We start from the raw sequence: 23796 nt of genomic DNA on the forward strand, positions 1-23796 counted from the left end.
GTGTCCGTGCAGTTGGGTAAAGCCGTGGAAGCACGGCATGTAGATATGTTGGGAAATTCCAAACGCATGCTCGAAACGTCTTCTTGAAGGGTAATTCTACGTGATGTACTAGCACAAAGACAGAGGGGGTATCTCAAACTCAAAAACACGCTATATCTTCCGGCCAGAACTCATATCTCGCCTTCCTCGGCAGCCTCCTGCCTCCTAATCTGCTCCTCGAGCCTCCTCTTCTCCGCCTGCTTCAGCCTCATCATGGTGATGTCCTCGAGGTTGGGCGTCTTGGGCGAGAAGGAGAAGGAGAAGGACGGCGTGCCGGGAACACTGGCTGCTCCTCCACCGATTCCACGGCTTCCTATACTCGCGCTGAAGGAAGATCGGAAGGAAGGTTTCTGCGGTGTTGACGGCGCGGATGGAGTGTGTCCATTAGCATTAAATCCGTTACCGTTGTTATCAACTGTATTGCCGCCTACAGCAGGAGACACAATCTCGGGCTCCTTACCCGCCCAGCCCACGCTCTCCAGCAAGGGGAAATCCGCCTTCGCATCCAAGACGGCGGCATGCGCGTGGTGCAGACGCGTATACACGATGAACACCATGGCGACGACTTTTCTGTGCTTCTCCCCCGGTAGGCGCATCTTCTTGTCCTTGCCCACGATGACGCTTTCGACGGGTCCGTATTTGGAGAAGAGGGTCGCGAGAGTGGGTTTGTCCCAGGTGGAGGTTTCGTCGGTGTCGGAGCGCAAGAAGCGGATTTTGATGGTGCGGTCGATTTCGGGTATGCCGTCTGTTTGTAATGGCTTCGCATTCGCACCGGGGTCTTTGGAATCCTGTGTCGCCTCCGCAGCAGCAGCGCCCGCAGCAGCGCCCGCGGCTCCCGCCTCCGCCCTCTCCCTCTCCCTCTCCCTTTGCAACCTCTCCTGCGCCTCCCTCCGCCTCCTCCTCCCATCCTCGGCCAACCTTGCAATCTCCGCCTCTCTCCTCTCCACCTCATCCATCTCCTCCATCCTCTTCCTCTTCGCCCCGGCCACTGCGCCCGCCCCCTCCCTCTCCCTCCTCTCCAACTCCTCCTTCATCTTCCTCCTCCTCGCATCCAACATCTCCTCCCTCAACGCCTTCTCCCTCCGCTTCACCCTCGCGCCATCGTAAATCGCTTTCAGCCTCACGTCCAGCAAAATGTCGCGCGCGAGGCCCAAACGGATGAATGTGTCTGCCGCCGTGGCATCGTCCGGGTTTTTGTCCGGGTGGTAGAGGATGGAGGTTTTGCGGTAGGCACGTTTTATTTCGGAGTCGCTGCTGTCCGAGGTGATGCCCAGGAGGGCGTAGAAGTCTTCTGGAGCGGTTTTGGCGGTTTCTTCGAGGTCGCGGTTGGGTGGGGGGGAGGACATGGTGTGGTGGATGGGGTTTGGCTGGCGAGTTGTGGATATAGGGGTACGGAAGGTGAAGCTCGTGAGGGTTCGTTCGATCCCTGTTCTTTTTGTCGGGTGCACTGGCGATAAGGTGCTAGAGGAGAGAAAGGTGGTTGTTGTGAAGGTGACTAGGGCACAAAGCAGAGGTGATGATGGATCTGATGTTTCAAGAGGCTTGCGGTGATCGACGGGTAGCGCCACCCGCGGTCTTGGCATGCAGGGCCCATCGTCACTCACGTCGAGAACTCGAGATTCCAGAATTTGTTGTCTGCACTTGTCAATGCACGCCCTCCCTTCATTGGGGCGCACAGTCATGGCTTCCACTTCCAAGGAGTCGCGGCGGAAAGTGGTCGAGGGGGTATTTGGTATGTTAACCTATCCTGAAATCATAACTCCCCAAGATCTTTGAAATCACAATATCCACCTACACAATCATGATCAAGACTGAACATTCACTAACCCTCCCCGAGCAATCAACAAACCCCAATGGGCCTCCTCCGCCGGCATCCTCCGCGACCTACAAACCGCCTTCCACGCCTCCGCTCTCTTCACCCCCTGGCTCACCTCGACAAAACGCAGCATGCAGCTCTCGGGAGCGCGCCGCCGCGCCATCGAGCACCTCAAAGTGAAGCTCGGCCACGGCGGAACTCTCGACCCCATGGCGACCGGCGTGCTCATCGTCGGCGTGGGAAAGGGGACAAAGTGTCTGCAGCGATTCCTCGAGTGCACCAAGAGCTACGAGTGCGTGGTCCTCTTCGGCGCGGCGACGGATAGCTACGATGCGGTGGGGAAGGTGGTGGGTCGGGCGGCGTATGCACATGTTACGAGGGAGTTGGTCGAGGAGAAGTTGGCGCGGTTTAGGGGGAAGATTATGCAGAAGCCGAGTGTGTTTTCGGCGCTCAAGGTCGATGGGAAGAAGATGTATGAGTATGCGCGCGAGGGGGGTGAGATTCCGGAAGTGGCGGCGAGGCCGGTCGAGGTGTTGGAGTTGGAGATGGTAGAGTGGTTGGCGCCGGGGACGCATGAGTACAAGTGGCCGGAGGAGGAGGTGGGTGGGGAGGAGAGGGTGGGTGCGGAGAAGTTGATGGGGATCAGGGAGAAGGATGCGGCGAAGGGGAGGGGGAGGAAGAGGTCGAGGTCGAGGTCGAAATCGGCGGAGGTGGAGGTGGAGGTGGAGGATCATATCACGGGCTCCGAGGCACATCCTAAGCGACCCAGGACAGACACCGAGCCCGCCATGTCGGGCGCTCTTCCGGTTGAGAATGCCGCTCCCCGGGAACCCTCAGCTGAAGCTACTCCTGCTGAGCAGAATGCTGAGCCTGCCAACCCCGAATCCACGCCCGTAGAAACGGCAGAACAACTACCAGACGAACCCAGCAAAACAGAAGACCAAACCCAGTCGAACACAACATCCACCACACCCCCTCCCCAGCCTCCTGCCGCCCGCCTCCGCATGACGGTAACGTCCGGCTTCTACGTCCGCAGCCTCTGCCACGACCTGGGCCTAGCCTGCGACTCCCTCGGCCTCATGTCCTCGCTCATCCGCACCCGTCAGGGCGACTACGAGCTCGGCAAGAACGTGCTCGAGTACTCCGACCTAGAAGCCGGGCCCGAAGTCTGGGAACCCCAGGTTGAAGGCTATCTGAAGGAGTTTATGGAAAAGGAAGGCTGGGAGTCCGAGGAGGTGGAGGATGAAGAATCCTGGCTGGCCAACAGGAAGGAGAGGGAGAACGGGAAGAGGGAGGCCGATAGGGATAGGTCGTTTCAAGGGGCCGGCGAGAAGAAGGGGAACGGGAACTGGAATAAAGGAAAGGGCAACTGGAAGGGGAGGAAGGGGAAGACTTTCTACTCCAAGGATATGAAGGGTGGGCGACAGGATTGAGCGGAATGGTTATGAGGTTCACTCTACGATGGCACTTGAGATACCCATTTCTGGTATGTTCCAGACATAATGCAATGTGTATAAGCTAGATGCGTCACTCGCACATGGTATCAAGAAAGAAAAAGCACCTATCAAACGCCTCCGGAATATCATATTCCGGCCTTATGCAAACTTCCCAATGCCCAACCATAAGCTGGCATACGTGCCAAGCGTAGAAAATCACCCAAAGATCATGAGCCCTGTCATATTCACTCCCTACTTCATCGCTCAAAATCATCTCCATTCTGCAGAGAGTCAGTGGTGTTCAAGATCGGCCCTGCGCCTTGTACACCCTGCTGCTCATCTTTCTGCTCCTCGCGGTTGATGAATATGAAAGACAGAAACATAATAACAGCGCCGACCCAATACAAAGCACTGCTGTACTGTGAATCCAGAATCATCTGCCCTATCAGCGACAACGGGATGGTCAAGCTCAACCCCACGCTAACAATAAGAGGTGAGGTAAGCAACATTGCGTATGCCCAGCTGTAATCAGACACTAGGGACGAGGCGGAATTCACAAGGACGATGGTAAGAATGCGGTTGGTAGGAGGCAGTTCGAAGGGCTCGACACCGGTCCAATGAAGCAGAATGAATCCCGGCCAGAGAAGTATCACATTGAAGAGTCCGACTAGGCCAAAGAACAGAGGCATGTTGACTTTGCTCTCGTCGCCGATGCGCTTCTTCATCAGGATGGCGTAGAAGCCGTACAGCACCGCGGAGACAAAAGCCATGACATCGCCGAGGGCCAGTTCGCGAGGCGTCTTGTGCGGAAAAGAGCCTCGGTTTTCGTCGGTCTCGCCAGAGGTATCGATGGAGGCGATGAGCACGACGCCAACTAGAGAGGCGACCACGCCTAAGAATTTCCGGAGTGTGAAGCGCTCCACACGAAGGATGGAGCCAACCAGGAGAGTCCAGATACTGCTCGTCGAGGTGAGAATGGTAGCGGAAGCTACGGTGGTGTATTCCAAACACGCTGCGGCGAAGTAGTTTGCGCAGAACCAGAGGATGCAGAACTCGAGGCTCAACCGGACCGTCTCACGGAGTGTCAATCCCTCCCCTTCACTGTCGAAGAGCTCGCGGCTCTCCTGCATTCCATCGCCGAGCAGGAGTTCTCTGGCTTCCGAGCGGCTCGAATCTCGGCTCTTTGCTGATGCTACAGAGGATGAGCGTGATTCATGATCGCGCAAGAGCTTGTATCTGCCCACACGGCGTTTGAGGAGGTCTCGGATACTGGTGACGAATGGTTGAGAGGGATTCGAGCGCTCATCCCATGCATGCTTTGCTAGCATAGGTATGAGGGGGATAATGAAGAACGACGTGTTAACGTAGGTTACTAGATACGGTTTCGAATATGAGTTATCAGCGAAGATAGTCTACACCAGATCGCACCGGTTAGCACCAACACATCAAACCGAATTCTGCATGGGAAGCAAACATACACTGGCCAGAAAATTACTCGTGGTCCACAAGAACACCGTAGCCAGAAGCAATAGGATTCCGATCGCGTGTCGTAGTCGACTATGCGGCTTCTTATCTTCGCGCCAGTTGCTCACAACACTGGCGGGTGATAGTATGGGGTCCTGGTTCAAGACTTCGCGGACATGTCTTCCATCTATTGTTTCTCCGCTCGTACGGGGCGAAAGAAAGGAGTCGGGGTCCCGAAGGGGAGAGGTGGGCGACATTGCGGAGGGACACTACGGAGGTTGTGGGCGCGGAAGAGGAAGGCCGTTTAAAAGGGAGAGCGAGGAAGCCGAAACATAGCAAGAGCCCATGTGAATCTGGCCTACTAGTGATGAGCAGATAGATTGAAACAAACGTCAAGGGACGGGCTATCGCGTGAGACTGAGGAGGAATGTGGGAATGTCTTGTGTAACATCCAACAGCTGCAGGGATACCCGCCGACCCGCCAACGGCGGACGTTGTCCGTGTCTCAGGTCAAGCTGGAGCGTCACAGCCACTTCAGCCACACTTTGTTACGTCACACGGGGACTGTTTTAAGACGGAAGTACGATTGGTTGTTTTTCAGCGAAAAACATCAGGTCGTGATTCAATTACATCCATACATGGTAGAGCTCATACTCTATGCAGGTATCTGTTGGAAGAACAACGGTAAAAGCCGCACAATGCAGCCCACCTAGCTCCAAAACACCAAGAAGCATACAGAAAGATATGTGCAACCGCGTGTACAAGTTCAGCGTATTAAGAGGAAACGCCTGCTCGACATCATTCCCAAGGCAGTCGAAACTGTCTGTGCATTACTGCTAGCATGCACACCCGCTCTGTTCTCCTTTGAGATCAATGGGAATCGTTTCGGGGAAGTCGGAGTTGAAGTCGCCAACTTCCTCCTGTGCCAGCGCCTGTCTAGCGATCACTGTACGCGTCAGAAGTGTCTGAGACGTAGGACAAAGCAGAAACATACCTTCGAAAGCTTGCTCAACGTTGATAGCCTCCTTGGCGCTTGTTTCGAAATATGGGATGTTTCCCTTCGACTGGCAGAAGGTCATGGCTCGCTTAGAAGATATCTAGACCGGTGTTATTCTCTGATGCTTGTGAAAACTAAGGCCGACTCACCATCCTCTTGCTCTCCTCTACGTCGATCTTGTTGCCAATTACAACCTAGTGCAATCAGTCCCGGCATCTTACAAGCGTGAGATTCCATGTACGCACAAAGGGGAAGCTCTCAGGGTCCATAGGGCTCGCTTGCACCAAGAACTCGTCTCTCCAGCTGTCTAGCGCGTCGAAACTCTTCGAATTATTCACGTCGTACACCAAGACGCAGCAATCGGCCCCGCGATAGAAGGCGACGCCCAAGGACTGAAATCGTTCTTGTCCTGCAGTATCCCAGAGCTACCGCCAGTCAATGACGGTCAACCAAAATGCACGTATTTCGACTGACCTGCATCGTCACCAACCTATCGTCCACCAGCACCTCCTTCGTGAGGAAATCGGCGCCTATCGTTGCCTTGTAACTTGCGCTGAATTTCTTATTGACCTACGATACCGACGGGTCAGCGATGAGGACAACTATGGCCAGCTACGTTGCCGCTGCGATGTAAGGACGATCGTACGTATTGGTTCATTAAGCTCGTCTTTCCTACCCCGCTGTCGCCGAGGATGATAACCTACGTTGCGCAGTCAGTATGACGCCAGCTTCGGAAGCCAAAGGGCATACCTTGAGCAGAACCTTCTTGCGGGAGGACATGTTTAGGGAACCCGCCCCGCGCAGAAGAACGGCTTGTTGTGGAGGAAGGTGTGCTGCGGCGGCCTGATGGAGGAGCGCTCGAACGGCGAGACGAAGTAGCGAGAGAATGTGTGCAACGAAGTGATGGTAGAGTGCCGCGACAAGGCCGAGGGGGAGTTCGCGATGGTTGTAGAGAGTTTTGCTATGTATGTCGAGAGATGCGGGTTAGTGTTGCGGTTCCATGGTTGACGCATGATGTGCCAGGTTGTTACAGCAATCGCTAGCGCCAAGACCGCGCTAGAACTGGGTGAGCTTCGTCCAATGAGCGCAATTCATTCTCCGCGCCTATTCTGTGCATCCCCATTCGGCACTACCCACTTGCGTATTCGACGACTGATTGCGGGAGTCTGTGGTTTGTCTAGCACAATGGCGCAGTTGATATCCACTACTGCTTTACATTGCGACGATGACCCTATCCCAGAGGCTATATCTGCTAGCTCTCATCAGCTACAGCGCGATTGGGAAACAGGTGTTACAGATTCCCGTCATGTAGCGCCAGACGATAACTGCTAATGTATCAGGCAATCGAAAGTAAGTCTAAACAGAACTCATGTATGCTTCTTAGCGTTAATACACGCCAGTGTTGTGCTGTGCGGGATATGGAAGCAGGGAAAGCTCCCCGGGCAATCTCCAAAGGTTCATCTGCTTCTAAGGCCCAGAAGCCTAGGATTCCTCTTACGATGCGGACCTCTCTATCCTCCCTAAGTACTTGAAGTTGGTCTCTTTCTAGGTCATCCAATCGGCTGTATCCGGAGATCGGACAAGCTTTCATATATGGGAGCATGCCCACGCCTATTCTTTCACCCATCCGCCAGAACACCATCTCCACAATCTACTTTTTTCCTCTCATCTGACCATGATTACCCACTACTGGACCCTGAAAAGCGCCGCTTGGTTTCGAGTTCCACAGACGCGTTGCGCCACGGCACGCGACATGCACAAGCTCAATTTCTCATTCGTTACCGTCTGGTTGCGGATATTATGAGGTCGTCAATGTGATTGTCGCCCAGTGCTCACTCGTCGGTTTGTGTTGGCGTACCCTAGCTAGCGGTTTCTGGCAACTAGGGTTCTATGGATCTGGCATCACCCGGATGAGATATGCCATATTGCGCCTTCTTAATCCCACTTAACCCCTGATAACCACATGGGCGCATCTAGCCACAAAATCTAACTGCAGTATAGATTTTAAGCCTGATAGAGTCGGAGCCGCCTGGGAAATTCTCAACCTTCCAAGCATCATGCGTCTGCTCGTAGAGAGTTTCCTCACAATCGTGGCCCTGGCAACGGTATCCGCGACAGCCATTCCGGGCGAAATACATGATAAGAGATCCATTGTAAAACGAGCCGGCGTAGTGTACAATGTCTTCGAACATGCAGCGACTGGAGCGAGGATCGAGTTCGTCACAAACTCTGGCATCTGCGAGATGACCCCAGGAGTAAAACAGCATTCCGGCTATTTATCCGTAGGGGACAACATGAACATGTGGTTCTGGTACTCTTGCCGCGTGCGTTCATGGAGACACAGTTGTTGACAGAGATAGGTTCTTCGAAGCAAGGCAAAGTCCCTCAACAGCACCACTTGTGGCTTGGTTCAACGGCGGACCCGGCTGCTCGAGTATGGTTGGGCTTTTCCAAGAAAATGGGCCTTGCAAATTCCAGCTCGGGGCTGAGAACGCAAAGCCTATCAATAACACGTATAGCTGGAACAACTACGCAAACATGCTGTACATTGATCAGCCCATAGGAGTCGGCTTTTCATACGGGGACAACCAAGTAAATTCGACGGAGACTGCAGCTCCTTTCGTTTGGAAACTCATTCAGGCATTTTACTCATCCTTTCCAGAGTACAGCAGCCGTGATTTCGGCATCTTCACGGAGTCCTACGGCGGACACTACGGCCCTGAATTTGTGAGATACATTCAGGCGCAGAACAAAGCCAAAGCGGGCCAGCACATCAACATCGTTGCACTTGGCATCAACAACGGCTGGTTCGATTCAGAGATCCAGGAGGCCGCGTATGCGCTGTTCTCGCTGAACAATACTTACCGGCCTCTCATTTCAAAAACCCAATACGACCTCTACACAGGCCGTTACGCAGATTATTGCCTTCCGGAAATCCAACGATGTGCAAAAAGTGGCGACAATATGGACTGCTCGAACGCTCAGAGAACATGCTATTACACCATTGAAGGACCACTGTATAGTGCTGGCCCGGATCATGATGTATATGACGTTCGCGCTCCCAGCAACAACACTGAACCTCCACCGAATTATATCAAGTACCTACAGTCTTCGGCTGTTATGAAGGCGATTGGGGCAAAGAGTACATATCAAGAGTGTCCGGATGCACCATACAACAAGTTCCAAACTACAGGCGACGGTAAGCATGCAACCGAAGCGAACGGTTTCGGGAGAAAGCTAATCCAAGCAGAGGCACGCTCGTTCCTTGCACAGTTGGGCGAAGTCGTCTCTTCAGGGGTAGCGACTCTGATCTGGGCAGGGGACGCTGAGTGAGTCGTCCTGAAATTCCGCGAGATGATATTCTGAACCCGTGGTTAGTTGGATGTGCAACTGGTTTGGCGTTCTCGACGTGGCCAACTCCATCCCGCATCCCGGCCAGCAAGAGTTCGCCGCGAAGCCTCTGACGCCTTACACCGTCAACGGAAAGGTGAAGGGGTCGTTCAAGGCACAGCAGAACTTGTCGTTCCTGAGGGTCTTTGATGCGGGCCACCTCGTCATGTATTACCGTGAGTGTCTCGCGCCCTTTTCCTTCGGTGCAGCATCAAGTCCGCAACGCTGACGCCGTGGATCAGAACCTGAACTTGCGCTTCAGGCATTTATACAGACGATGAGGAGAGATGCGATTGAATCAACGTAATTCAACGTGTCCAGTCCTACAGTTAGAACGCCCAAATGCATGTATTGATTCCAACGCATCTCTCAATATTCACTTCCATCAACACCTAAGCCATGTCGGGCTATATATGGGTACGGCCCGACCCAGAATTCCCCTGTGGCTTCTGACTGGTTCCCGATCGGCGCAAACTAGCTTCAGCTCCTTCAAGCAGGTCGTCCACCCAGAATTGCCGTCTGTATCCGTCAGCGGGGTTGCCAGTCCGGGCTGGAGTTGAACAGACAACTACAACTCCGAGCTCGGTTACATGAGTGGAGTTTGAGGTCAAGTGTTCAGCTTCATGCGGCATGTTACAAGCTTCTCCGCAGTGTCCCGGGCTGCAACTCCTCTTCACGCATACCTACCCTAGGTTAGCTATCCTGCCTTGCAACAGGGACTCACCCAACACCCCCCTCTGCTTAGTGTTCACTGATTATCTGTGGGACAGACACTGCTCTGTATCCTGCGTCCACCATGTACTGCAACTGACAGCGGGCTTTGGTACGGCGACACGAAAGCCTTATACAGTACACAACTGAGTACCACCCAAGTACGGAGTATAAGATTCTCTTTAAGATTCAAGTAGGATTGTTGCCACCGGACATTACACAGTCTCCACGGGGCCGGTGGCTTGGCAACTCAGGGCCCATCTCACCCACTCGATCTAATCTCAATACAGAGCGCGTTTACCACAATATGCAGGTGTGGCACCATTTTGCACTTTTGAGAACGTTTGTACAAGGAAGATGAAGGTGAGAGAGGAATGAGAAGGCACCGAGATCATGTGTTTCACTCGGCCAAGCTATCCAGAACGTGGAACAACAACGCCGATGGCTTGATATACGGCAATGGTTACCACCTTAATCACCTCCTCACGAGGGTCAATGCAGCGGAGATACTGGTGCCGGACCTATAGCTAGCGAAGATAATCCGGTGGAATGATTTATGAGTTTGGCGCTCCGCCATTTTCGAGTCAAAAGTCGAACAGTCGATGATACCAGATATTCCTCTCTCATCCGCCTGATGGTTTTGAGCGTTATGGGTTTGGCTTGAAGTACGGTAGGTGACGATGTCTCCTTAATCGCATCATACTTTGATTTTGTCTCGAGCGATGGATGTTGGGAGTTACCTCGCGCGCTTCCCGGATGGATTTCTCCCGCGAACTCGGCCGCTTGTTGCTTTTGCAGGAATGTCGCTTCGGCAGTAACAGAAAGAACAATATGAGGAGGGTCTCTGCTTGTTGCAAGAGGCCAACCATCGAGCCTCCTTCCACTGCCCCTCATCCTCGGAATCGACGGAGAGATCGTTGCGGCGGCCAAGAAAGTCTATCATCGATCTACAACGGGACGACACCACCCCGGCTCTGAGATATGTTCTTCTTCCTGGGCGGGTCCTAGCATTTGGACAAGCATATGGCTTCAAGGTCATTTGTGTGTGGCAGATTCCACTCCAGTGACCATCCCCATTGGCTCGGCTGACAGTGCGGAATACGGCCTTTGTTCCATTCTCCAGTCCGCCCAGAAGCCCGTGTTTCCAAATATTCAAGTCTAAGCGGGCTTTTGAAGCTGCGGACACCGCGGATGCTGTGGTACAGGTTGAAGAACAGGGCTGCGTTCCGGGCTAAGACAAAACCGGAGGCGGGTAACACATCCCTTCCTATTTCTCATTCCGCGGAACGATCCATCTCTGATCGAAAACTTAGGAGCTGGGGATTGCCAACATATTTCTACTCCCTACACGGATTTCCAGTCAACAGTTCCCAGGTTAAGATGCTGCAGTCCATCTCCTCGTCTAGGCTCGCCACGTTGTATGGCAGACATTTCCCCGACATGCACTGCGCCCCAATCACAGTCCCTAGAGCTCCCGCAGCTGACAAACAGCTTCCTGACACAGATATATCTGCGCGTCTACCCCAACACCCTTCTGTGGCCGCTCCTCTCTCGTGGCCTCGAACTCTCGATTCCAAGTAGCTGCCCGCTCCCCCAAGGCCAGCACTCGCCGACTCCGACATCCCCTCCATCTGAGAGGATGAACATGACCCTCGACGTCGGCCTCGAACCCGACCCCAGAGACCTCAGCACCGCTCCCGCCCTCACCAGCAGCCCCGCAACAAACTCCAAATTCACCCTGACCATCGACTGCGACGGCCTCCTCAAACCCTCCCAGCTGGCCCCCAACACCTTCGTTACCAAGACCGCGGTCGAGGCCGCAGAATACTACCAATTGCCCTTCCTGCTCGCCATACCCATGCTGCAGGAGATCAAAATCAAATGCTTCCCACACCTGCGGCTCCCTGGGCCACGTGCCCGATGACACGTGCGTGACGCCGCTGTGGATGGTCGGGGAGTGGTTCGTCGAAGAGTATGGGAAACTCGGGAGGGACGCGAGATACGCGTATCACGTTAACGGTGGCGGGCAGAGAGACTTGAATGAGCCGGATGCTACGCTCACGGTGCTGATTGACTAGCTTTCCCCTCGGCGCCATGGCTGGTTTTCGGATCGATACACAATGCGAGATCAATACATACACTGGAAGAAGGATAATTCCCAGCGGCCGGGATACCCATATACCGAGATCGACAACATTGTATAGACTGTCCCAGGCGATGGGCGGACAGGAAAGGCAATGGTGCCATGGAAGGCCCGAAACAGAAGAAGAAACACAGCTCCCGCAGCGTCCCCAGCTTTGACTGGAGAAGTTCGATATTCACGGTGACTGGGACCTTGCTCTGGACACTCTTTGCCACGCCCTAGGACCTCCGATATATCCTTAGGACGAGGAGTTCCTTGCTGGCCGCTCCACAGACTACGATTCCCTGGAAGGCATCGTTGGTTATGAGATATCAACATTTCACTTTGGACTCCGAACCGTTGGCGAGGAGCCCAGGCGAGTACTGCCAATGCCAAGACATTATCTCTTGCGGATTGGGAAGAGATATACCCAGCAGGACTTTCGTACTTCTCAAGGTCCATGGTTCTTGCGGCAACTTGATGGGAAGTTCCAATCAGTTTGCCCTTCCCGCTGTCACATTTCGGAAATTATCCGTAATCATTGCAAGAATTTGCCTTTTCAACACCGTAATGGCTGTTGAATCAATATCAGATATAGATAGACATGGGACGAACCACAACCATCATCGCCCGCAAGACTGTGTGCAATATGCAGAAACGATGACAATGCCTACCAAGTTTACAACGCTCCAACTGTTCGTCTCCAATCGTCACGCTCCAACGCCCCCGTCGAAACTTCGCGCAAAAACCTGAAAATCCAAAAAAATTGTATTCTCTACGAACCACAGAGTGCACGCTCATAAGCGATAGAAATCATCCCACTGCCACCCATTCTCCCCTAGAGCTTCTTAGACTCCGGCACCGCCGTCTTGAAATCCCTAAACCCACCGCCCTTCCCGTGCCCCTCGGCCCTCTCCTCCTCCTCTCCATACCGCGCAACACTCTCATCACTCTCGTCATACGCAACCGACAGATCCGTAATCTCATCCCCGACCTCCAGCCACGTCCCACTCGTCGCGGGAACGGGCCACACCCTGCACAGCGCATAGTACACGGCGGCCGCGACGATGAAGCCGCAGAAATAATTCAAATCGTAGATCCTCTGCGCGCCGATGGGCACGTCGCGGCCGATGGCACCAGCGAATCCGACGACGTTGATGAGGATGCCGGCGATGTAGGCGACGTAGCCTCTCAGGTGGAAGCCGAAGGTGAAGTAATAGGGTGCCGTCCTCTTGGCCGAGTAGAGCTGCTTGACGTCCAGGTAGCCCTTGCGGACGAAGTAGTAGTCGCAGACCATGACGCCGGCGATGGAGGAGAGGAAGACGGAGTAGGCGGAGAGGTAGGTGGTGAAGCTGTTGGTGGAGGAGAGGAGATGCCAGGGACACATGACCAGGCCGACGAGCGCGCAGATGTAGCCTCCGCGGCGGATGTTGATGAAGCGCGGAGCGAGAGCTGATAAGTCGGTGCCGGCGGATACGCTGTTCGCGGCGATGTTGGTCCCGAGTTGGGCGAGGGTGAAGGCGGCGGCGATGACGAAGACGCCGAAACGTTGGGCGGAGCCGCCTTCTTGCAAGAAGGATTCGAGCAGGTCGAGAGGGTTCCAGATGGCTTTTCCGAAGATGACGACCGAGGACGAGGAGACGATGATGCCGATGAAGGATGTTATGGCGAAGCCGAGGGGGATGGTGAGGAGCTGTGGGAGGAACGCGTCGCTTGGCTTTTTTGCAAAACGGGCAAAATCCGGATCGTTTACGATGAGCGTGGCGAAGTTGGCTATCGACGACATGGTTCCGCGCACCATGAGCCAGCCTAGCTCCGAGCCTTTCGCCGTTCCGGGTTGGTGGACGATGGGACCTATGCCTTTGGCGCGTACGATAGCCCAGATGAAGAAGGCAATGCCTGCTGTAGGGACGAAGTAGGCCTTCGCCGTGAACAAATGGCGGATTTTGTGTACGGGAAACCAGATAGCAGGCAGTGATCCGGCCCAGAAGATGAAAAAACTTACGAAGGCGACGGTGTTGGTGCCGGAGTTGGGTATACCATTCGGGATTCCTCCTCCACCGTCACCGAGGTCCTGGGATTGTCAGGCTCATATCTCTCACTAGAACAAGCCCACTTACACTGCGCCAATTGTTCCAGATACTGCGGATCATGAGGTAGACGCAAGTGCCGCCAATCCAAGCCTGCACTCCATACCAGATGCAAGCCATTGCAGCACGGTTGAAAACAGGCCACAGCGCTCCCCAAATGCCGAAAGACGATCGTGCAACCACAGGGAAGGAAATATGATATGTTGCACCGATTCGACCGGTCGAGCATACAAATGCACCAGCGATGGTGTATCCGAGCTGCGGACCATTTAGCATTCGGTTTCGCCACTAAGTTGGATGTATTTACCCAAACACAAATCCACGATTGCCACCAAGAGAGACCGTCCACAATCTGTGCCGAGGAAATCATCCAAGTGTTGATGTTGAAAGAGTCAGCTGTCGACATGGTTAGTCTACGGGTGCTCGCACTACAAGTTTAATGTTCAGGGATATCCTGTAACACGACATCTACTTACCGACCCAAAAGCCAACGAAATTCCAAGGACCCCATTGCCTTCGCTCAGGCTCGACCGGTTTCAGATCGTGATTGTGCAACAAAAGCTGGGTACTGCTGAGCCCTGGCTCGCTGTCACATGCGATCCTATTCGCATAGTAGGCAAGCTTCGACCTTTTGACTTTCTCCATGACGGCTGATAAAAAATCGATACTGTGGCTCGGGGAATGACGGTATGCGGTAGTCTCGACGGGGTTTGTGGAATATATGTCGCTGTTGCTGGAGGTTGAGGTTGCTTGGATATGACCCCTGTCGAAATTATGACGTGGGGTAAATGGTGAATGGCCAAGAGGGTCAAGGGAACCGGTTGGTGGTGGGATCAGCGGTTGGCGCTCTGGATCCGTTTTGGTGTCTTTTTTCTCACGGCTTCACGACTCCATTCAGAGTCGGCTGAAGCTCGTGATATCGCGCAAAGGAGATCCGTAGCGGAAGAGAGTGCGGGTAGGTGAATGTTCGGACAGCTCCTACAGGTGCATGCATATATAGTGCAAGCATGATTCAGGATTACTGCCAAACCGAGACAGTGATATTCCGCTATCACTGCCTCGTCCCGCTGCTTATCAGTTCCTATCGATACCGCTCTCAACCCATCAACATCCCTGGCACTTGGGGCGCTCGGCCATGACATGTGAGAGGACCCTGTAATCCACAATCGACGTATCCAGTGTCTTTTCGCGGTCTAGCTTAAATCAGGCACGAGAAATTCTCGGTTGGTGGAGAGCGGGTGAGGCTATGACGGGTAACCGGTCCTTTTCCTAGAAACGCTAGAGAACCCAAATGTAGTGGCTAGCTATAGGTGGGTTTAAATGCTATAATGCGCACGCAATCTGGCTTCGGCTAGGTTCTCATTCGACGATGCGCTCTTTAGGTGACTTTTTTGTCTGTGCAAGGTTGATAAGATGCCTCCCATTGAGAGACCTGTTCTGATGATGCTGCGCGTGACGTCGCCCTCGTTTCCCAGGGTTGCCGTTGTCCGACTGGCCTACCGCACGTGTCAGTGTAAGTATCAAGTAGCATAGCGTGCCACGCGGAAGATAAGGTTATGTGGGGTCGCTTCAAGGGCACGCGGGAACGGGAACGTATCACTCGGCGGCAGAGGCATGAGTTTACTCGATCACATCGAATAATACCCTAGAGTAGGCGGTGCCAACACCACAGACCACCCCTCATCGAAAGATGGTTCGGTCTACCTGGCAAAGTCCTCACTAGCGTATACAGTAGACTAAAGTAACTACTAACTTGAAGAATTATTACATTCGACCATAGCACACCCAAAATGGAGTCCCTACACAGTACACCGGTCGACAGAGAGAGGTATCTCATTCATTGGACAGCGACTGCTTAGGCTAATTGATTGTGGCTTAACCCCTGGGGAAGGCGCATGGTGACAGGAACAGTTTTGGTCCCAGGAAGCGGCGCAACTATTTAATCCTGGCCGAACTGACCAACTTCAATCAGTTCCGCCTCTCCCCGTCCTGTCCTCGCTTTCGGTGCTTGCACCATCCGACAATTCGACTGAATTAGCGGCACCTAATTATCTGCATCTGGCGATTGCAGAGAATTATTGGAAATATCTTGGAGACTCCTTACAACATGCTTGCCGTTCGGTTACTTTCGGCCCTGCTTCTCACCGCGACTGGTGGGCTCAGCCAGGCTTCGTCAACAAACTTGCGGCCGCGCAATATCACAGGTCTGGTCTATCACCTCTACGCGTGGACGGGATCGTGAGGCTACCTAGTTACTATTCATGTTTGAGCCCTCAGAAGGTCCATGCGGCTCAACTTGAGACTAATTAACGGCTCTAGATACTACAACGGGACGACGACAATTCGCATTCAACCTCAGGACCTTTTTCCCGACACCGAATGTGATACTTTCGCGAAAGAAGTAGAAGTGAGCTATGAGAGCTCGGTGCTCGCCATCATTGAATCAGATCCGTCCGTTCCGGACAACAACGAGGTCACATTTGCCCTGAAGTATTGGGACAAAAGCTTGAATGTCGTGCCCGAGGACCTCGTCTATTCCAATGGCCCTGTCAACGACATCACTAACATAGCATCTGTCAAGTAAGTCCCGCACATCCTCCCGCGTCTTCCTTCCAATGGGCTGTTAAGGTTGAGAGTAGCTCACCTTGACCTACTGTATAATATAAATTCCGGCCCGAGCCATGATCGCCGTTCGTCCCGCTGATGATCATATCACAGAACGGATGGGGTACGTCCGGAAGTCCACTGGAGGCTCAACACCTCCCACCTATCCGCCACATCCTACTCGTTTGCGGGGTACCGCAACGAATCCATCTCCAACCCACCCATCCGCCTGAACTATTCCCAGTGCAGCACACCCGACCTCGCCCAGTACAACGGCTTTCTTCTCCAGCCCGGCGGTTACGGCGATGTCGAAGCTTTGAACGTCACGTCTTACCCGACTGTGAGCGGACGCTTCGACAACCAGTCCGCCTCGCTCGAGATCAAAGGGGTGCTCGACGCCAAGATCCCCGGCTCGGACATCTGCGGACCGGTGACCATCAGCTTCCTGGGGCAGCTTGATGGGAACAGGTCGGACGAGCTGTTGTCGAGCTCGGGCGACAAGCCAGCGTGGAATCCGACGCTGGGTTACTCCAAGACCGTGTTTCAGTCTTCAGGTGCCCCAAGTCCCGAATGGAGAAATGGAGTGAGCTCGTGGTTATATGTCGCAGGGGCATTGGCCTGCGCTCTATGGTTGTTGTAGGGGGATGCTATCATCAGAACATTCTTCGGTCCACTGGCAAAGTCCTCGCTAGCGTTGTATATATACAAACGCGGCTTTATTAATTATTACATACGACCATAACACACGGGAAATTGAGCCCGTCCTCCTGTTTCAGAGCTTTTCGGTCACTTAGATTTACTGTTTCTGGCATCTTGGAGCCTGGCTTCTGTTTCCCTGCACAGCATCCCGTACTATGCGAGCCTCAACTCAGCCCCCCACAAATACGGCACAGTGCGCCAAGAAGTATCTTGATTTTGAACAGACCCAATAGATCCGCGACGCGTTGACCGTCTGCCACGTCAGCGTCAGCAGAACCGGACATATATAGCTGCGCAGAAAACGCGGCCAGAACGGAGTAGGATTAAGTGAATGAATGGATGGATGAAGGAATGAATGAATGACTGAATGACTGAATGAATCTACACTGATCGAAATAGTGCGTAACGCAACAGAGAAACCCGTACGAGGCTTCGACAGCCGGCTTCTTATAATGGCGACATATTCGTACAAATTATTGACTGCCCCAGATTCCTTCAGGCTCCTTAAGTTGTATGGTGAAGATGAGCCCACGGAGACATTACGATGCGAACTCCTCGAATTCACCATCAAGGATCCTCCAAGCTACGAGGCCATATCGTATACGTGGGACGGCCAAACACCCAGCCAACCCATATCATGCGATGGAAAGCAACTCCTGGTCACGAAAAATTGTGAAAGCGCGCTGCGGCATCTCAAACCTGCATCTGCTAGTGAGCACCGTCTGCTATGGATCGACTCTCTCTGTATCGATCAGTCATCAAATCCTACTTCCATAGCCGAACGCCAGAGGCAAGTTCGAATGATGGGATCAATTTACAGCCAAGCCACTCAGGTTCTCATCTGGCTGGGGGATGGGACTGGGACATTGCGTCACTCGCCAGCTGCAGAAGTGTTCCAAATCTCAGTCGTTTTTGAATGGTTGTCCGCACTCTCGGACGCAGCAAGCCGTGTAAAGCAGGGCGAGTACACTAACCAGCTGCTTGACGCGCTTGCACAGATTGATGTACCTTGTAAGTCTCACCTCTCCTGCTTAGTGCGTAGATTTCTTATAGAAATCGTTGCCTATGGTCTTCATGACCCGTTCGATCAATCGCTCACGGGCTCGTAGGTCTCATAGATGTTTTCGTTGAAATCCCTTGGTTCAAGCGTGTGTGGACCATTCAAGAAGCCGCTCTTAGCCGTCGTGCAATTCTCATCTATGGGCAAACCAAAGTTTCATTCCAAGCAATCCTTCAAGCGAGACAAGTCCTTAGAGGCTTTGCTCTGACCAACCACCGCGCGAATGAAGTAGTCGCAGCCCTCGACAACGGCTTCGACATTCACGATAGAGCCTCAAGATGTTTCTCTAGAAACACTCTAGGCTCTTCTCCAGATGCGGCTGAATTATTGGAAGAAGCGCGTTTTTCCCTGGCATCGTTGGAAAAGGATAAGGTCTTTGCCATGTACGGACTCTTTGCGGCTATGGATCTTCAGTTGCCTGAGCCAGACTACTCGAAGTCTACGGCACAAATCTTCCGTGAGACCACAATGGCGATCATCAACTCAAGTGGAAACCTGGATGTCCTTGAGCAGGTGCACGGATTGGGACCAGCGGTGGACCTCACGTCGTGGGCACCAGACTGGTCTACCTTTAAACATGCCATCATACCTATTCAGGGGAGGCAGAACTGTCGTTTGGCGACCAAATCTTCAATTCCGAAATTTAGCTTCGACCCTACGGGCACACGTCTAACCATTCAAGGCCTCGTTATTGAGAAGATTACTTCCCGGGCTGATGTTGCGATTGCGCATTGCCATGAAGGCTTAGGAGTTCCAGAGGACTACATGCTTTGGTCCCAAAACGTCCAACCCGATGTGTCGTTCTGGCGCACCATGCTAGAAAGCTTTCCTCGGCATAGCAAGACGATTCTACGTGTTTGGAACATCCATGTTTTCCAGAAACTTGCGGCTTTTGCCTTGCGAGGATGCGACGTGGAGCAACAGGATGATGATTTCAAGGCTTTCTTCGCGACATTGCTGAGCAGAGAGCATAGTTGGGTGACAGCACAAGAGGATCTGGAGGGCCTGACGAGATGGTATGACGCACTGCATGGGGCCGCAAAAGTACCGCAAGTAGAACAGACCACTTGGATGACCCGGACAAGCCGTCACATCAGGGAATCGCCAGAACTCGCACCACTGCTGGATACGCAAGAGTTCTCCGTGTGGGATGCCATGTCCAAGTCGGTAGAGCTCTCCAATATCCACCGCCTCATTGATCACGTCTCCTTTTATCAGACAATCTTTCGGACAGAAAGTGGGAAGCTAGGCATGGCTCCGTATCCTACCCATGTGGGGGATGAGATTGCGCTATTCTCTGGCGGACGGCTTCCGATGGTGCTACGCTGTCAGCAAGATGTTTCCGGGTATCGCCTGATCTCACCTGCTTATGTGCATGGAATTATGGATGGATCAGCGTGGCCGGATGATGGACCAGCTCTTCAAGATATAACACTGATCTGATACGACTGCTATGAATATTTTTGACTTCAGATCTATCCTACTATATTGCATAGAATTCTGCTTCATTCTTTTCAGGTACCCCAAGGTTGTTTTACGAGCACGAAGGGCTTTTCTGCTCGTAAACAGTTGGACGGATGCTCGCACGGCTCAGAAAAATTAGCTAAACTCTCAGTAATATCATGTTGACTTACATCTATGCGGCCGAGATTCTTTCTGGAAATGAAGTCGGGGCCGTCACCCCATCTCGACTGCTTACATACAGTGCCTTGTCTTGGATCCTCCCTGCCATATTCTTGATCGCCCCAGAACCCATTGAATTTCAACCATGACGTGGGGGCATCAGCGGGGTGGATAGCTCTGAAATCACCAGTTTCCATGTCGAACGAATAAATCACGAGGTTATGGGATGGGTCCCAGAAAATTCCTCGAGATGTATAGTCCAGTATCTCTGTCTTCTCATCATCCGGCATAATATATTGGTGATTCCTATCTTCTTGTTAGAGCAGAAAACGTGCACGTGCACTACAGATCTGGTACCCTTCAATGCCATATAGCGCATGCGTACCCCTACCGGCGAAAACTACAGGCTAAGTTCAGTCAGCAAATATTTATGAGTCTTCTCATCGGTCTGGCGCACCCGGATGCCTTGCTTCTCCAGACTGTCATAGTCGTACAGTGTGCCGGAGGCGTGCCGGCTGAGGTATACCATTTTAGGTTTATCGGCTTCAAACCTGATCATAGTGTACTCGAGATCGCCGACATGGTCGCCAAAGAATCTGGACGGGTCGCTCGGCAATCGCGGTCCAGCATTGAAATTGTAAAAGTAGAAAGAGAACATGTCTGTGACCCGTACATCATTCTTAGCGTCATCCTGGACGATTTTGTCAACCAGGACGATCGGCACAACACAGGCGGATGCCCCTTCTTTTGAGGGACGGCAGCCATGTAGCCACGAAGGATACTTTGATGGATCGTCGCGTGAAGTTAGGAAGATGTCGCGGCCTTGGTCTCCGAAAGCATTTAGGGCGTCAAGATTATTCAGGGTCAGGTTTAGATGCTCCGCATCCTTAATCGGCTTTTCATGATGGAAAGGCGTGACATAGTTGAGGCTGTCAAAGTGTGAGAACGAATCAGCCAATCATCCGATATGAGAAACTCACAAGTCTCTGATACTACACGGGAAATATTGCTCATGCTCGTCCAAATACACAATGGGAGCTTCACTTGAGGCATTAGCAGTCGCGGAGCTCGCCGCCTGTGTTCGCCTACTATGGTCTATGAGATTGCGTATGTGTGGTGGAACATTGCTTGACATGATAACTGAAGCCGAAGAGAAAGGATGGATGATAGAGATGAAAGTAAGCAGTACGATGGTGATTTCGAAAGGAACCTGTGAGAGTTATATTAAATAAGCACATGCTTCGGCTACTAAAAATAGATATCTGGCACATAACTGTCTCAGAAGTTTCTACTGTCGTGGAAGAGCGCCGCACTACGAGGAATCCTATTATTCAGTATACTACATAGTATACTGTGTAGTTGCTAGGGAAACGGGGATGTGCAGCTATACTTTGCATACACCGTTTTCTACCTACTCCTGTCAATGATTTCCAAGCTGAACCTGTTCCTACATGTACAGCACTTTGAGGTCCGTATCACCTTCAGAACAGCAGCACCTGTACGCTCACGCATCGAACAAATCACAGATCACGTACCCGCTATGCAGGAGCCTGCTACAGCACCGTGGGGTCTGAGCATTAGCGATGCCGACTGAGAGAAGCTCAAAGCCGGATTCGAGCCTCAGGATCAGGATGACGACTGGCGCGTCTCGGTCACGAGCCAGAGCGACAACATTGTCTCCGGTTGGGCGGCGTTTTCGGAAGGATCTTGCGTTGCTCGTTATTCTCCTTTCCTTCCTTGAACGGCGTCAATGGGCCCGCTATCAGTCCAGGCGATAAAGGAGCCTAGTGCTGAATCCCACAACACCATGCCACCTTCATTATCCTCATTCCTACCACTCTCGTTCCCCATACATCCTCACAAACATCTCCACTTCCAGCTTAACCTCCTCCGCACTCCCAACCTCCCCCGTCCAGCACTTCCTTACAATATCCCCCATATACTCCGTTTCCAAACTCGGCCACTGTCGGGCCTTAACCCTGTCACCGATGTCCCATTGAAGAGGCGTGTCGTGGGCAACCCCCACCATGAACTCATACAACAAGCATCCGTAAAGATACAGGTCCGTTTGCTGGGTGGGTTCTTCTTCGCGGTCATCATGGTAGCAATATGGAGAATTCACCCAACTCCCTGGGTATCTGTCAAACCCGGCGTCCACGAAGCCGAAAAGGAAGAGACGGGGACGACCGGAATGGCGCGAGTAGTCCTCCGATATACGCTGCTCCGTAGACACCCAGCAATTCTGCTGTGTGAGGAGGCCGAAGACGATGTCGTGCGAATGAATGAAGGCAAGGGCGGATATGAGGTTCAAAGCCCACTCGTACATCATTGGCCGATGGGCGGGTAGAATGCGGGCGGATGGCGTGTCCAGAGGTGCAGTGTACAGTGCCGCTTTGCGCTCATGGAGGAAATGAGGTAAGGGTTGCCCTGAGGGAGTTGCTAGGATGGGAAATGCTGTCCATGGGTCTCGTCGCAGGAATCTAGCATGCCGGTTAGTACATCATTCTGTCGCACGTAAACGCTCCAGGCAGTTTGCTTGGTAGCAAAGGTAAACAATCTGAAGAGGCAGTTCCACCACTTGCAATTGCAAGAGACCCCTTATGCCCTCGCGGCTGGCATGATAAGTGAGTTTGAAAGACACCTGGAGTGTTCGCTTTAAATATCTAGCGAGTCCTCTATATAATATGTCTTCCTACGCGCTGATTAACGGCAGACCAGAGCGCCGATCGACTCAAACAAGTTCTCATCGCAAGAAGACGGAGGAGCGCAAGAGAGCAACCAAACTAGCACTCACGATAACAAGTTGGGGTGGTTTTGCCCGAGGCGCTCGTAGACCACAGTGGCTTGCTGACAACGGTGTGCGTTATAGTGCTCGCGTCGCCATCCGGCGTCGTCGCCGTCTGGATCGTCCGCATATTCTTGGTCATGGGCATACTCATGTGGCACCAAGATGATGGACTCATCATCAAGAATTGCGCCGTAAACGGCGTATAGATCCGCACAAAACCGTCGTGGAATCGGGATGGGCCGTTTGCCGGTAGCAGACGGCTGGATTCTGGCACCCTGGACGGTCCTTGCCATGTGGATGAAGTCTATGGTGGCCACCAGTAGCTACTTAAAAAAGGAGCAGGAGGGAGTAGGACCCTTGGATCGATATCGAGGCTGGAGGTGCACGGCGAATCATATACCGTGACTAATCGCGTAATGCACAGCCTCGCGTAATGCACGGCCTCGCGTAATGCACGGCCGAGCCTTTCTACACACGAATGTCAACACCCTTTATCTCCACTAATATGGGGGCTATCGAGGATGCACTAGCAGCGCTAGAAGCACAAAAAGATAGAGGAAAGATCAATTTAACTCAAACTGCGGAAAAATTTGGTGTTCAACGCTCGACGCTGTCGAGGCGTTGGTGAGGAATAACCCACCCCCGTGCAGAGAAACACCAAAATCAGCAACTTCTCACACCTGTTCAAGAAAGCGAGCTTATCCGATATATTGATCAGCTATCTGAGCGAGGTCTACTGCTGACTAGGTCCATGATTCATAATTTCGTGGCTGAAATCGTCCAAAAGCCTGTTGGAAAGTGCTAGACAGATCACTTTATTAAACGGCATCAATTTGACCTGGTATCCAAGTACGTTGAGGGCATGGATATAGCCTGAAAATGGGCTGATTCTGCCTTCAAATTGTCAGATGGTAAACCAGTTTATGGACATCCCATCTGGGACTGAAGAGGAGGACT

At 52.8% G+C, this 23796-nt stretch overlaps 11 protein-coding genes across 11 annotated transcripts; 5 read left to right on the forward strand and 6 right to left on the reverse strand.

Moving 5' to 3' along the window:
- Positions 1 to 68: 68 nt before the first annotated feature.
- Positions 69 to 1558, reverse strand: EI97DRAFT_436771 (DnaJ-domain-containing protein). Its single transcript, XM_033799201.1, has one exon. The coding sequence runs from the start codon at positions 1383 to 1385 to the stop codon at positions 171 to 173; it is 1215 nt and encodes a 404-aa protein (XP_033650233.1). The 5' UTR covers positions 1386 to 1558; the 3' UTR covers positions 69 to 170.
- A 161-nt stretch (positions 1559 to 1719) lies between these two features.
- On the forward strand, positions 1720 to 3288 carry EI97DRAFT_452901 (tRNA pseudouridine synthase B; the record flags this gene model as incomplete). Its single annotated transcript, XM_033800427.1, has 2 exons — positions 1720 to 1771; positions 1877 to 3288. 2 exons carry the CDS (start codon positions 1720 to 1722, stop codon positions 3286 to 3288), a joined length of 1464 nt encoding a protein of 487 aa, XP_033650234.1.
- A 260-nt stretch (positions 3289 to 3548) lies between these two features.
- Positions 3549 to 5012, reverse strand: EI97DRAFT_385244 (uncharacterized protein; the record flags this gene model as incomplete). The annotated part of the gene is made up of 2 exons (XM_033796009.1): positions 3549 to 4703; positions 4770 to 5012. The coding sequence occupies 2 exons, from the start codon at positions 5010 to 5012 to the stop codon at positions 3549 to 3551; spliced, it is 1398 nt and encodes a 465-aa protein (XP_033650235.1).
- A 316-nt stretch (positions 5013 to 5328) lies between these two features.
- On the reverse strand, positions 5329 to 6748 carry EI97DRAFT_405899 (uncharacterized protein). The gene is made up of 7 exons (XM_033796575.1): positions 6503 to 6748; positions 6399 to 6452; positions 6227 to 6322; positions 5998 to 6177; positions 5902 to 5946; positions 5750 to 5852; positions 5329 to 5701 (listed from the first exon to the last, which is right to left on the reverse strand). Exons 1-7 carry the CDS (start codon positions 6530 to 6532, stop codon positions 5592 to 5594), a joined length of 618 nt encoding a protein of 205 aa, XP_033650236.1. The 5' UTR covers positions 6533 to 6748; the 3' UTR covers positions 5329 to 5591.
- Positions 6749 to 7602: 854 nt separating this feature from the next.
- On the forward strand, positions 7603 to 9794 carry EI97DRAFT_203592 (putative carboxypeptidase S1). Its single transcript, XM_033793708.1, has 5 exons — positions 7603 to 8063; positions 8113 to 8951; positions 9003 to 9081; positions 9131 to 9318; positions 9385 to 9794. Exons 1-5 carry the CDS (start codon positions 7810 to 7812, stop codon positions 9447 to 9449), a joined length of 1425 nt encoding a protein of 474 aa, XP_033650237.1. The 5' UTR covers positions 7603 to 7809; the 3' UTR covers positions 9450 to 9794.
- Positions 9795 to 10960: 1166 nt separating this feature from the next.
- EI97DRAFT_203522 (uncharacterized protein) lies at positions 10961 to 11879 on the forward strand. Its single transcript, XM_033793707.1, has 3 exons — positions 10961 to 11105; positions 11167 to 11271; positions 11345 to 11879. Exons 2-3 carry the CDS (start codon positions 11234 to 11236, stop codon positions 11775 to 11777), a joined length of 471 nt encoding a protein of 156 aa, XP_033650238.1. The 5' UTR covers positions 10961 to 11105; positions 11167 to 11233; the 3' UTR covers positions 11778 to 11879.
- A 651-nt stretch (positions 11880 to 12530) lies between these two features.
- Positions 12531 to 14993, reverse strand: EI97DRAFT_405903 (uracil permease). Its single transcript, XM_033796576.1, has 4 exons — positions 14542 to 14993; positions 14373 to 14461; positions 14096 to 14323; positions 12531 to 14049 (listed from the first exon to the last, which is right to left on the reverse strand). The coding sequence occupies exons 1-4, from the start codon at positions 14708 to 14710 to the stop codon at positions 12814 to 12816; spliced, it is 1722 nt and encodes a 573-aa protein (XP_033650239.1). The 5' UTR covers positions 14711 to 14993; the 3' UTR covers positions 12531 to 12813.
- Positions 14994 to 16163: 1170 nt separating this feature from the next.
- Positions 16164 to 17363, forward strand: EI97DRAFT_436778 (uncharacterized protein). The gene is made up of 3 exons (XM_033799202.1): positions 16164 to 16303; positions 16385 to 16645; positions 16784 to 17363. The coding sequence occupies exons 1-3, from the start codon at positions 16173 to 16175 to the stop codon at positions 17307 to 17309; spliced, it is 918 nt and encodes a 305-aa protein (XP_033650240.1). The 5' UTR covers positions 16164 to 16172; the 3' UTR covers positions 17310 to 17363.
- A 457-nt stretch (positions 17364 to 17820) lies between these two features.
- On the forward strand, positions 17821 to 19907 carry EI97DRAFT_483577 (HET-domain-containing protein; the record flags this gene model as incomplete). Its single annotated transcript, XM_033802101.1, has 2 exons — positions 17821 to 18379; positions 18478 to 19907. The coding sequence occupies 2 exons, from the start codon at positions 17821 to 17823 to the stop codon at positions 19869 to 19871; spliced, it is 1953 nt and encodes a 650-aa protein (XP_033650241.1). The 3' UTR covers positions 19872 to 19907.
- A 35-nt stretch (positions 19908 to 19942) lies between these two features.
- Positions 19943 to 21236, reverse strand: EI97DRAFT_425984 (uncharacterized protein; the record flags this gene model as incomplete). Its single annotated transcript, XM_033797173.1, has 5 exons — positions 21141 to 21236; positions 21032 to 21089; positions 20509 to 20980; positions 20409 to 20458; positions 19943 to 20357 (listed from the first exon to the last, which is right to left on the reverse strand). Exons 1-5 carry the CDS (start codon positions 21184 to 21186, stop codon positions 19943 to 19945), a joined length of 1041 nt encoding a protein of 346 aa, XP_033650242.1. The 5' UTR covers positions 21187 to 21236.
- A 176-nt stretch (positions 21237 to 21412) lies between these two features.
- EI97DRAFT_504088 (uncharacterized protein) lies at positions 21413 to 23300 on the reverse strand. Its single transcript, XM_033802807.1, has 2 exons — positions 22846 to 23300; positions 21413 to 22531 (listed from the first exon to the last, which is right to left on the reverse strand). Exons 1-2 carry the CDS (start codon positions 23130 to 23132, stop codon positions 21883 to 21885), a joined length of 936 nt encoding a protein of 311 aa, XP_033650243.1. The 5' UTR covers positions 23133 to 23300; the 3' UTR covers positions 21413 to 21882.
- Between the last annotated feature and the right edge of the window lie 496 nt (positions 23301 to 23796).

Source organism: Westerdykella ornata (genome assembly GCF_010094085.1).
Source record: "Westerdykella ornata strain CBS 379.55 unplaced genomic scaffold EI97scaffold_35, whole genome shotgun sequence".
Lineage (NCBI taxonomy): Eukaryota > Fungi > Ascomycota > Dothideomycetes > Pleosporales > Sporormiaceae > Westerdykella > Westerdykella ornata.

Coding starts and splice junctions, on each gene's coding strand:
- EI97DRAFT_436771 (XM_033799201.1), bottom strand. CDS start 1,385: ATGTCCTCCCCCCCACCCAACCGCGACCTCGAAGAAACCGCCAAAACC.
- EI97DRAFT_405899 (XM_033796575.1), bottom strand. CDS start 6,532: ATGTCCTCCCGCAAGAAGGTTCTGCTCAAG. Junction 6,178..6,226: donor ATAGGTTGGTGACGATGCAG/GTCAGTCGAAAT, acceptor GACTGGCGGTAG/CTCTGGGATACTGCAGGACA. Junction 5,947..5,997: donor ACCCTGAGAGCTTCCCCTTT/GTGCGTACATGG, acceptor TGATTGCACTAG/GTTGTAATTGGCAACAAGAT.
- EI97DRAFT_203592 (XM_033793708.1), top strand. CDS start 7,810: ATGCGTCTGCTCGTAGAGAGTTTCCTCACAATCGTGGCCCTGGCAACG. Junction 8,952..9,002: donor GTTCCAAACTACAGGCGACG/GTAAGCATGCAA, acceptor TAATCCAAGCAG/AGGCACGCTCGTTCCTTGCA. Junction 9,319..9,384: donor CCACCTCGTCATGTATTACC/GTGAGTGTCTCG, acceptor GCCGTGGATCAG/AACCTGAACTTGCGCTTCAG.
- EI97DRAFT_203522 (XM_033793707.1), top strand. CDS start 11,234: ATGCTGCAGTCCATCTCCTCGTCTAGGCTCGCCACGTT. Junction 11,272..11,344: donor TCGTCTAGGCTCGCCACGTT/GTATGGCAGACA, acceptor GCTGACAAACAG/CTTCCTGACACAGATATATC.
- EI97DRAFT_405903 (XM_033796576.1), bottom strand. CDS start 14,710: ATGGAGAAAGTCAAAAGGTCGAAGCTTGCCTACTATGCGAATAGGATC. Junction 14,324..14,372: donor AATCGTGGATTTGTGTTTGG/GTAAATACATCC, acceptor AATGGTCCGCAG/CTCGGATACACCATCGCTGG. Junction 14,050..14,095: donor TCTGGAACAATTGGCGCAGT/GTAAGTGGGCTT, acceptor TGACAATCCCAG/GACCTCGGTGACGGTGGAGG.
- EI97DRAFT_436778 (XM_033799202.1), top strand. CDS start 16,173: ATGCTTGCCGTTCGGTTACTTTCGGCCCTGCTTCTCACCGCGACTGGT. Junction 16,304..16,384: donor CTCTACGCGTGGACGGGATC/GTGAGGCTACCT, acceptor TAACGGCTCTAG/ATACTACAACGGGACGACGA. Junction 16,646..16,783: donor ACTAACATAGCATCTGTCAA/GTAAGTCCCGCA, acceptor ATCATATCACAG/AACGGATGGGGTACGTCCGG.
- EI97DRAFT_504088 (XM_033802807.1), bottom strand. CDS start 23,132: ATGGCAAGGACCGTCCAGGGTGCCAGAATCCAGCCGTCTGCTACCGGC. Junction 22,532..22,845: donor AACCACCCCAACTTGTTATC/GTGAGTGCTAGT, acceptor CCGGCATGCTAG/ATTCCTGCGACGAGACCCAT.